Raw genomic sequence first — 12,809 nt, forward strand, 5'->3', positions numbered from 1 at the left:
GGGGGCGAAGGTCTGACGGGCTTCACCGACGTCATAATCAATGTGTGGGACATCAATGACAATGCGCCAGTCTTCACCTGTGCCCCAAGCTGCCACGGAGACGTGGTGGAGAACTCGGTAGTGGGGACGTCTGTGATGGAGATGACGGCCACTGACCTGGACGACTCAGCTGTGGGGCAGAACGCTGTGCTCGCCTACAGGATTATCGGTAGTTTAGACGCCACTAACATCGATGTGGGAGGAGTGCCAACCTTCTCAGAAATGTTCACGATTAATCCCACCACTGGCACCATAACTGTAGCCATAGGCGGCCTCGACAGAGAGCAGATCGAGTCTTACCTCCTGGTTGTAGAGGCCAGAGATGGGGGAGGGATGACAGGAACTGGAACTGCTACCATTCAAATAAAGGATGTGAATGACCATGCTCCAAGATTCACGGATCACGCCTGCCTTGCAAGGATCTCTGAGAATGCAGAGCCCAATGCAGAGGTGGGTTGGATGTACAGTGTTTCCCCTAGGTTTACTGCTTTGGAGGTGCGCTCACCGTGCGTGGGGGGGGGATGGAATTGCGTGCTTGGCGCGGGGAGGGGAGATTGCGTGCGCGGCGCGGTTTCTATTTAGTTCTCCCCTCTCCTTTCTTCCGCTCTGTAGGTGTGTGTGTGTGTGTGTGTGTCAGCTGCGAAGCCCCGCCCTTCGCAAAACGGAGCGAAGGAGAGAATGTGAATGCGCAAAGTAGACAGTACAAACTGAAACGTGCACATAAATTAGATCAATAGCATAAGCGTTTAGTTTGTTTAATAAAAGAGCACCTGTCAATGTGAAAAGTGAGTTGTGAATAAAAAAAAAAAATGTTTTTTTTTTAATTCGAGAAAGAAAAAAACCCACCTTGACAATGGTAAGGGAAACACTGGATGTAGCTAAAAAAAAATAGAATGGTACTCGCAGAGTACAGACCGGCGCCAAGGTCATGTGCTCCTCAGATGGTCTCATTGTGCGTTTGAACAACACGTTGATATTTGTATCAGAGTTGCTACTTGAGGGGGCGTTCACAGGAATTTTCCATATCTGGAACAAATTCTTCCAATTATTTCGACACCACATGAATGCAGGACAAATGGCCCATCTTGAAATGTTAACGAAAGGGACACATCATTTGTGTATCAGCTCCGGGATTTGGATCCGCTCAAAAATGTAATGGGTTCTTCCCTGACCCATGATGCACCCCACCAGGGGGTAAGAAGAAAGAAAGAAAAAGCATTGTCAATGTGTGGGCCCATTTTCCATAGAAGAGCCATTGACAACCATAATTATCATTTGACGAAAACAAACTAAAGACAACTTGCAAAATGATAGCGATATCATTTATATTATAATCTCAGCAGCTATTTGCAGATTTAATTCCTTTTTAGCTTTATTATTGTCGTAATACAAGCTGATAGCAACTAGGAACCACATAGTCTACTGTTTCGAACTTAATTAAATTAATGTATCAATGTAAGAAGCCAATAATTCCAATGACCTTGAGCCTATATACTTCATTCACATGATGTTATTGCTTGATCTAAGGTCCTGGAGCTCGCTGCAGAGGACAGAGACACTGGAGAAAATGCCCAGCTGACCTTTAGTGTTGTGGCTGGAGACCAAGAGCAGAAGTTCTACATGGTCAGTCACAAACAGGAGCAGCGCGGCACCCTGAGGCTTAAAAAGCGTCTCGACTATGAACGACACAGCGAGCAGAGGTTCAACCTCACACTTAAGGTATGTAGAAGCTTTTCTAAAAGCGCTATTGAAGGTTACTTTGATTCAGCCTCTGAATCTCGATATCTAATTCTAAGAGTTTAACTTCACTTTTGAGGAAAGAACCTTCAGTAAAGGCTGTGCAGCAGGTGTGAAGGGGATAGAGGGAAATAGAGTCTGACTCAAGACTGACAGAAGCCAGATGATGAACACTGCTGTGCTACCAAATGTTGAAAGTATGAAATGGATTTCAATAGGCATCTGAAGTTTGGGTAAATTCATTTACACTATTTTCCTGGAAAGTTTTAAGAATTGTTGTAAAAAATGTTTTGGGAAATTTTGTAAGCATTGATCTCACAGTTATTTGTATTTCTTCGTTGTTTATAAATCCCTCATATCAGCCTGTCAGCGCCTCTGTCAAAAGCTAAGACTTTCTAGGTGAAGAGAACTATGAAGTATGTCACGGTAGACACAGAAGGTGTAATATGTCAGCTACAGAACTTTAAAGCTTCACAAGGCAACTTTTCAAATGTGTGGCAGTGAGAGGTAGCGGTTAGGAAATAACCAGAATACATCTGCAGCACACAGATGGATGGTGTGATATTGCTTTTTAGACCAGGGTAAAACATATTTTAAATATTTCACATCCTGAGAGTGATCACTACTGTTTAGGTAAGTTGTATTTGACTATGCACAACATCAGAAAATCCAATTTATTACAAACACAACTACTGTAGCGGTACCACAGTGTAGAAATGTCCTTAAGTAAAAGTACAAAAGTATAAGCATCAACATATACTACCACCAAAAGTACTCATTCTGCACAAAGAAATAATAGAATAGAATATGATAAAATCTATTATATTATTAAATGATAATTATGTGTTCATCACTTTAATGTTGCAGCTGGTAAAGGAGGATACATGATCAATTACCTTATTTTGTATTATTAGTCTGAATCTTCAAAGTAACTATCAAGTAAATGTAGTTGAGTAAAAAGTACAACATTTGCTTTTGAATTTAATTGGAGTAAGTAGGTAGCAGGAAATGGAAATACTCAAGTAAACTACAACTACCTAAAATTGTACTTGAGTAAATGTACTTAGTTACTGTCGACCACTCCTTGTATGACATGAGACTACATGAGGTTCCTGTTTTAGGTTGAAGACCTGGACTTCTCCAGCCTTCTGCACTGTGTGGTGGAGGTGGAGGACTATAACGACCATGCTCCCGTCTTCATCCCACACCTCCTGTCTCTCGCCCCCCTACCGGAGGACATCAGCGTGGGAACCAGTGTGGCACATTTGGTGGCCAGTGACTCTGATTCAAGCCAGAACCGAGACATCACCTATAGCTTATCTGAGGACTCAGATCCTGAGGGGCTCTTTACCATTGACCAGTCCGGTATACTCTCCGTGGCCCGGCCTCTGGATCGGGAGACGATAGCGCAGCATTACTTGATTGTCATGGCAACTGATCATGGGGTTCCACCTCTAACGGGCAGCGCCACAGTCCAGCTGCCACTGCTGGATGTAAATGATAACGGACCAGAGTTTGAGGCAGCGTACTCCCCAGTAGTCTTTGAGAATGTGGCCGGACCACAGGTAGGTTTGATTGGTTTTGATCTCAAGGTAACATGCTCATATAATGCTATGATTTGGTGAAAAGAAGGGATTTGTGAAGAAACAAAGGAGAATTCTTGTTTATGGAAGATATTTATTCAAACCTTTGCGACCCACAACCCTCTCATGCTCTCCCTTCTTGTTTAGGTAGTAAGGTTGAACCAAACATCCACCCTCCTGCGAGCTGTCGACCGAGACTCTCCAGAGAACGGCCCTCCATTTCACTTCACCGTGCCCCCCGAGTATCGCCACAGCAATGATTTGTACCTCCAGGACAACCTAAATGGCACGGCGACAATAACAGCTCTGAGGATGTTTGACCGCGAGCGCCAAAAAGAGTTCCTCATCCCGATCATTATGAGCGACAGCGGTCATCCAGCCAAAACGGTGACCAGCACCCTGACAGTGACCATCGGTGACCAAAATGATCATGCACATGTGGCGGGGGAGAAGAAGATCTTCATCAATAGTCACAGAGGTGAGAGGGTCATCTCCATCTTCAGGATGAAGAACATGTGAATAAACCAACATAGGTACATGTGTCTAACTCATCTCACTCAACCTTTTCAAGCACATTTTGAACTTGTCAAAAGATATGAAAAGGTTTTCAGTCTCTGTAGGTGAAGCTGTTACTGCCAGCCAATTAATTCCTAATTAGTGTGCAGTAATTAACGCACACAGGCACACACCATTTTTATTGTCCTTTTCACCTCTGTCTCAATCCACCCACTGTCACCACATTATCATTGTCCAGCATGATCGGCTGTTAGCCATAATGACTCCCATGGTGCTATTCTAAGGGTCACAATGGCAAGTCATTGCTCCATTTGACATTTAATTAATCACAGCTAGAATGTTTATTCTTCTTGAGCCTATTGCCTTCGAGTGTAAGGGTAATAAACAAACCACATACTAGAGTACCTGGGCTGATACTAAAGTGAATCGCAGTTTTGTGTCACAAAAAGTAGGTATGTATGTGTATATATGTATGCATGTGTATATATTGCAGGTGGGGGGGGGGGGTAGGTGGTAGAGGATAGAGAGAGATGAGAGACGAGTGAAGAGAGAAGGAGCAGAGAGAGAGAAGAGAGAGATAGAATAGAGAGTATTAATATATATATATACACATTAATATAACATATTATATATAGATAGATGTGTATTATATATTAATATCGATAGATATATGGTGTGTGGTATATAATGTGTTGTGTGGGTATATATATATATTATATAATATCGGAGAGATGAGGATGGGGAGAGAGAGAGGTGTATATAGAGATGTGTATAGTAGATATATATAGTACGGATATGGAGGTTAGAGATAGATATATATATAGATGAGAGATAGAGAGAGAGGAGATGAGGAGAGAGAGAGAGAGAGAGAGATAGAGATAGGAGAGAGTAGGAGAGAGAGAAATAGGTGGGAGGGGGTGGGGGGTGGGGAAGAGAGAGAAGAAGAAGATGAGGAGATGAGAGAGAGATAGAGAGAGACAAGGAGAGAGAGAGAGAGGAGAGGGGGTGGGGGGGGGGGAGAAGAAGAGAGAGGATAGAGTAGAGAGAGAGATGAGAGAAGAGAGAGAGAGAGATGAGAGAGAGAACCAGAGAGAGAGGATAGAGAGACACAAGATGAGAGAGAGAGACACAGAGAGAGAGAGAGAGAGAGAGAGAGAGAGAGAATAGGAGGAGAGTGAGAGAGAGAGAGACACAGATGAGGAGAGAGAGACACAGGATGGAGGAGAGGAGTAGATGAACACAGAGAGGTAGAGAGAGAGGAGAGATGAGACGAGAGGATAGAGAACAGAGATGGCGAGATAGATAGAGATAGACACCACAGATGAGGTGATAGATAAGAACACGATAGGGAGGAAGAGAGGACCCAGAGAGAGAGAGGAGAAGGAGAGGTAGACAGAGAAAGACAAGTAGAGGGCGGAGATAGGAGAGAGATGATGAGAGACAGCAGAAGAGCACAGGAGAGATATATAGATATATAGACACATATAGATATATATATATTATATATATATATATTATATATATTATACAGTAATTTCCGGACATAAGCGCCGACTTTTTCCCCATTTTGCGACCCTGCGGCCTTATTATAACAGTTGCGGCTTATCTATGGATTTTTACAGCTAACGCCACTAGGGGATTCCTAAATCTATGGATTTTACAGGTTACAGTTCCACCGGATGCAGGGAAAGAGCGCGCAAAAGTAGTAGCGAAGTGGTACGAGAGACAGACGGACATTACGAGAGAGCGAGGGCAGTGGGTGAGCCCCATAATTATGGAAATATATATATTATTTCGAGGAGTCTTATTTGTAAAGATGCTTTTATGTTGATACTCCGAAACCGGAAACTCCTGAAACCGGGCACTTTTCTGGGAGTTCGCGCCCACTTTTTCGGGAGACGGAAAGAGGATACGCGAAGAGAGGGGGCACATGTCCCAAAAACCCCGACTGTGGAGTTACCGGATGATGAGGACTTCCATGGTTTCTTCTGTTTCACTGTTAATTTATGGACAAATTAAGCGAAAACCCCAACGGTCAGAGACCAATAAAAGGCTGATGTTGAACAGGCAGACGAAGTCTCCATCGTTATTGCCTGGTTCTACACAACCACAAGCAGAGTCGATCGTTGGTGTCGCACAGACGGCTACATACACATCAGTCAATTAGCGTATGCGGCCTGGATTATAGCCCAGTGCGGCTGATAATGTACAAATATTAGTCAAGTTTAGCTGCTGCGGACTGATTAGTCAGGTGCTGGGTTTGAGAAATCATGAAAAATTTAAGGGGAGTAAGAGAGAGGGTGTGTAGTATATAGGGAGAGAGATGGGTAGAGAGAGGGAGAGATAGAGAGGAGGGATAGAAAGTGATGGGGGGGGATAGAGAGGACAGTACAGAGAGAGGAGAGAGAGAGAGACGAGAGGGTAGTGATTGAGAGAGAGACACACATGAGAGAGAGAGAGGAGAGAGAGAGATGAGACACAGAGATGTGGAGAGAGGAGAGAAGAGAGAGGAGAGAGAGAGAGACGAGAGAGAGAGAGAGAGAGAGAGAGAGAGAGAGAGAGAGAGAGAGAGAACAGAGTAGAGAGAAGAGAGAGAGAGAGAGAGCCCAGAGAGAGAGAGAGAGAGAGAGAGAGAGAGAGAGAGAGAGAGAGGAAGAGAGACAGAGAGAGAGAGAGAGAGAGAGAGGAGAGGAGAGAGGAGAGGAGAGAGAGAGAGAGAGAGAGGAGAGAGAGAGGAGAGAGAGATGACGGAGAGAGAGAGGAGGAGAGAGAGAGAGATGGAGAGTGAGAGAGAGAGAGACACACAGAGAGGGAGATATGAGAGAGCAACGGAGCATCAAGAGATAACAATGAGCTAGGGAGATAGAGAGACGTAGGAAGAGATGGGGAGAGGATAGAGATATATATATACGAGAGAGAGATGGGGGTGGAGTATAGATAAGGGGGGGGGGGGGAGAGATCGAGAGAGCGAGAGAGAGGGCGGAGAGAGAGAGGGGAGAGAGAAGGGGGAGAGAGAGGGGGTGAGAGAGAGGGTGGAGAGAGAGGGGAGAGAGAGGGAGGGAGAAGAGAGAGAGAGAGAGGGAGGAGAGAGAGAGAGAGAGAGATAGATAGGATAGAATAGAGATATGAGATATGGGTGGAGAGAGAGAGAGACAGAGAGAGAGAGAGGGGGGGATAGATGAGGAGACACAGAGAGATAGGAGAGAGAGAGACGAGAGAGAGAGAGGGACACAGAGAGATGAGAGAGCGAGACACATAGAGAGAGAGAGAGGAGAGAAGAGAGAGGAGAGACAAAGAGGAGAGAGAGAGAGAGATAGAGAAGAGACAAAGAAGAGAGGTAGAGCGCACATATGAGAGAGATGAGAGAGAGAATAATAGAGAGAGAGAGAGAGAGACACATAGAGATTATGATAGAGAGGAGAGACGATATAGTGTGGAGGAGAGATATAGTGACAGAAGAGAGAGAGGGGGGGGGAGGTAGGTAGGGAACACGAGATAGAGAGTGAGAGAGAGGAGAGATTAGAGAGAGGGAACACATGATAGAGGAGAGAGAGATACACAGAAGAGAGAGTAGATGAGTAGGAGCGATAAGATGACACACACATAAGAGAGAGAAGGAGAGTAGAGAGGACCAGAGATAGAGAGAAGAGGGGGGGACACAGAGAGGAGAGAAGAGATATAGAGGAGAATAGATAGATAGAGTAGATGACACATAGAGAGTAGAGAGAGGATACACAGCGAGGGGTTAGGGATTAGCTAGTGAGAATGGAGAGACACACAAGTATGGAGATTATGAGAGAGAGACAGAGAGAGGGGAGAGAGAGAGAGGAGAGAGAGAGAGAGAGAGGAGACACAGCAGAGGCGGGGGAGAGAGTTAGAGACACAGAGAGAGAGAGAGAGAGAGAGAACAGAGAGAGACACAGAGACAGAGAGTACAGAGATATATAGAAAAATATAATACACATATATCTAAGTATATAGAGTATATGTATAATACATTTTCTGTGGTGAGTGATAGTATATATAAGATAGATAAGAAGATAGATATAGGTGAATATATAGATATAGAGATATAGAATGGGTGTTATAGAGAGAGAGGGGGGGAGTAATAGAGAGGGGGGGAGAAGAGAGGAGAGAGAGAAGCGAGAGAGAGAGAGTAGAGTAGGAACAAGAGAGCGAGAGAGAGTAGAGAGAGAGTAGAGAGAGAGGAGAGAGAGAGAGATAGAGATATATACACCGAGAGGTAGATACGAGAGTATATACACATAATGTATAGAGATTATATATACACGACATGAGATATAGAGTATAGATGAGACCATATATGTGTATATAGATAGATATATATAAATATACACATATATTATTATATGATATTTATATCTATAGTATATATATAGAGATATATTACACACATATATGGATATATAATATTATTATATATATATGTGTGTGAGTATATATAGTGTATATATAATGTGTGTTATATATATGTGTGTGTATAGTATAGGGGGTAGAGATATGTGGTAGATATATGGATAGATATGTGGAGATAGAGAGGTAAGGATAAGTCTGAGATATATATAGGTGGGTAGAGTAGAGCGAAGGAACAGAGGAGATATAATAGAGAGAAGATAGATGATATGATGAGGAGAGTAGAGGGATGAGGGGAGGGGAGAGAGAGACACCACAGAGAGAGAGAGACACAGAGAGGGCAAGAGAGACAGAGAGAGTAGAGACACAGGGAGAGAAGAGAGAGAGAGAGAGGAGAGAGAGAGACACAGCGAGAGACGAGAGAGATGAGGACACGAGAGAGAGAGAGAGAGAGGAGAGATATAAACATTATGTATTATATATTATATACACATATATGTATATATATAGTATATATATACACACATATATGAGAGATAATAGACAACATATATACATTGGATATATATATGTACCGAATATAAACATATAGTATATACAATATCTATACAATATATATATATATGATATATATATATATACACACTAGATGTATTTATACATTATATACAACAATTATACTATATATATATATATATAGTAGATATAATTATATAATGTGTGTAGAGTATATGTGTATATATATATGTGTTTATATATGTGTTATATATATTATGTTATATTATATATGTTATAGGAGAGAGGGGGAAGATAGATGTAGAGAGTATAGATTAGAGATGGGATAGAGAGGAGAGAGAGAGAGGGGTGGGGAGAGAGAGAGAGACAGAAAAGAGAGATAGCAGGAAAAAGTGTGGATAGAGAGAGAGAGACACAGAGGAGGGAGAATGGATTAGAGAGAGAGAGAGGCACAAAGAGAGGGAGTAGGAGAGAGAGAGAGATGAGAGAGGAGGAGACACACAGAAGAGAGAGAGGAGAGGAGAGAGAGCGAGACAGAGCGAGAGCAGAGAGAGAAACAGAGAGAGAGACACAGGAGAAGTAGAGGTACACAGAGAGGAGAGCACGAGAGGATGATAGATACAGATAGATCTGTGGGTATTATATTAGAGAGATAGGGGGAGATAAGAGAGGGGGATATCGATATGGAGAGAGATAGAGGGGGAGATAGAGATAGATATAGAGGAGAGGTGTGTGGACGAGATAGAAGAGGCGAGAAGAGAGGAGGAGAGGGGGGGAGAGAGAGAGGAGGAGAGAGAGAGAGGAGATAGAGGATAGAGAGAGAGTAGACAGAGGAGGGTGGGGAGAGGATAAAGATATACTCCATATATGTGTGGAGTATGAGAGAGAGGGGGGTAGGAGAGAGAGACATGAGAGAGAGAGAGAGAGAGAGAGAGAGATAGAAAAGAGTAGGAGAGAGAGAGCGAGATATCATTATATATATATTATATATTATATTACATATATGTGGGTATAACTATATATTATTATATATATATATATATATATTATATATATATATAAGGTGTAGAGACATATAAATATGTATATGGGTATAATATATAATGTATATAGATATTGTGTATAGTATATGTATATAATATGTGTGTATAGAGATAAAGATATAGGGGTATATAGATAAGGGATAGATATTATTATGGGTGTATGATTATAACATAGATAGTGTATATAGATGGAGGTGTGATAGAGAGAAAAGGCCAGAGGAGAGATAGAGATAACAGAGGACACACAGAGAGGGAGAGAGAGATAGATAGGAGAGAGACACATACGAGGAGAGAGAGAGAGGTGATAGAGCGAGAGAGATTAAGACACATAGAGGGAGAGAGATAGATGAGCTAGAACAGAGATGGGGAGGGAAAGAGATAGAGTAGATAATAGATACAGAGAGGGGTGGATAGAGGGAGAGAGAAGAAGTAGGACATAGGGGGAGGGAGAGAGACAGCAGAGGAGAGAGAGAACAGAGAGAGGGAGAGAGAGACACACAGAGAAGAGAGACAGATAGAGAATATGACACAAGATGTATATATATATATATACACACAGATATGTGTATATAATATAGATAGTATATTATAGATACATTATATGTGTGTTATATATTATATATACAGGTGTGTATATATATATATATATATATAGAGGTGTGTATAAGTAAGACATAGACGAGATAGGTGTGTATATAGAGGCTTGGAGTATAGAGAGATATTCGAGAGGTAGAGATGAGAGAGAGATGAGAGAAGAGATAGAGTAGAGGAGAGAGGGGGAGGAGAGAGAAGAGACAGATAGAGAGGGAGAGCGATAGGGGTATAGATATGCGAGAGAGAGAGAATTAATATATAGAACAAATGATAGGGGAGATATAGTATATAACACATAATGGGTGTAATTATATAGATATAAAAGATGGGGGGATATAGAGAGGATAAAGAGAGGGGAAGATAGATAAGAGAGATAATAGATGAGATAGGATATGACAAAGAGAGAGAGAGAAAGAGAAGAGACAAGAGTAACGGAATATAGAGAGGAGAGACACATAGAGATAGAGAGAGAGACAGAGATAGAAGAGAGGATAGACAGAAGAGAGATGAGGGTAGAGAAGAGCGGAGCGAGAGAGAGAGAGAGAGCGAGAGAGAGAGAGAGAGAGAGAGAGAGAGAGAGAGAGATAGAGAGAGAGAGAGAGAGAGAGAGAGGATAGAGAGAGAGATAGGATAGAGAGAGAGAGAGAGAGAGCGATGAGACACAGAGAGATAGAGAGACAGACGAGAGAAGATAGGAGATAGAGAGAGAGGATGAGAGTAGAGATTATATACATATATATAATATAATATATATATATATATAATATATAATATATGGATATGTATATATTATATTATGTGTATATATTAATATAGTGTATATATATATGATATATATATATATATGTGTAATATATAATATATGGGCATATTAGATATATAGTGATATAGAGATATATATTAGATATACATATATGTGTATATATATATATATATTATAGATATATATATAAATATACAACATATAGACATATATAGATATGACAGATACACAGATATATGTATGTATAGAGATATAGATATAGATAGATATATATATATCAGAGAGAGAGATATTATTAGATATAGTATATAGATATATAGATGATATATATATAGTATATATATATAGTATAGATATATCAAGATGTTAATAGATATATATATGATAATATATACATAGGTATATATAGATATATATAGAGATTTAGATGTATATGACATATTATAGACATATATATACAGTATTATATATACATATTAGATATTATATGGAGGACCTAATATATACCATATTGTGTATATAATATATGTAGATAGTGTATAGCGTTATAATATATATGTATATATGTTGTATATATATATAATATGTGTAGATGTGTATTAGATATATATATGTGTATATATAATATATGTATAGAGGGTATATTATATATATATATAGACGGGTAGTATATATATATTGTATATATATTATATATAGATATAGGGGTAGATAGAGGTGTAGAGAGAGATAGATATATAGAGGGGAGGGAGAGAGAGAGAGAGTGGAGAGAGAGAGATGAGATGGAGGAGAGGATAGAGATATGTACACACATGTATATAGAGGATATATATAGATATAGATAATAGAAGATATAGATATAGAGATAGAGAGATAGAGATATATGGGGTGGATATGTAGAGAGATATATATATATATATATATATGTGTATATATATATATTATATATATGTAATATATATAGATATATTATAGATATAGATATATATATAATATATATATATATAAATATTAAGATAGTATATATATATATATGGGGTGGGTATATATAATATATATATGTGTATATGTGTGTGTTGTATATATTATATATATAGGTGTACATTATCTTCCCCCCCTCACTTTACGGCTATATATATATATATATAGGTTGTATATAATATATGTGTTATGTATATATATAGTGATGTGTAGAGTATATATTGTATATGTATAGAATATATGTATATGGAATATAATATAGAGAGAGTATATGTATATAATATATATATATATAGATATATATAATATTAGTGTAGTATATATGTATTGTATGTGATGTATGTATATCCGATGTAGATGTATATATATATATATAATATATATATATATTATGGTATATATAAGATATATATATATAATGTGAATATATTCACATAATAGATATATAAGCTATATATAGATATAGATAGATACATAGAGATATATAGTGTGGAGAGATCTAAAGTATATATAGATAATCTATAGGTAATATAGCGATATAGGAGAGGTGTAGATATATGGTGGAGAGAGAGAGAGAGATATAGGGAGAGAGAGAGCTAGAGGGCGAGAAGAGATAAGTATAGAGAGGACAATCAGAGAGAGAGAGGACGAATAGAAGAGAGA

General features: G+C 39.7%; 1 protein-coding gene across 1 annotated transcript in view; it reads left to right on the plus strand.

Annotated features, from left to right (window-relative positions):
* Positions 1 to 12,809, plus strand: part of LOC115023769 (neural-cadherin) — a 312,681-nt gene that overhangs the window by 167,438 nt on the left and 132,434 nt on the right. The window contains 4 exon segments of the mRNA XM_075074155.1: positions 1 to 489; positions 1,567 to 1,758; positions 2,898 to 3,341; positions 3,507 to 3,837. Coding sequence (XP_074930256.1) covers positions 1 to 489; positions 1,567 to 1,758; positions 2,898 to 3,341; positions 3,507 to 3,837 — 1,456 coding nt within the window.

This window comes from Cottoperca gobio, chromosome 3 (assembly GCF_900634415.1).
Source record: "Cottoperca gobio chromosome 3, fCotGob3.1, whole genome shotgun sequence".
NCBI classification, from domain to species: domain Eukaryota; kingdom Metazoa; phylum Chordata; class Actinopteri; order Perciformes; family Bovichtidae; genus Cottoperca; species Cottoperca gobio.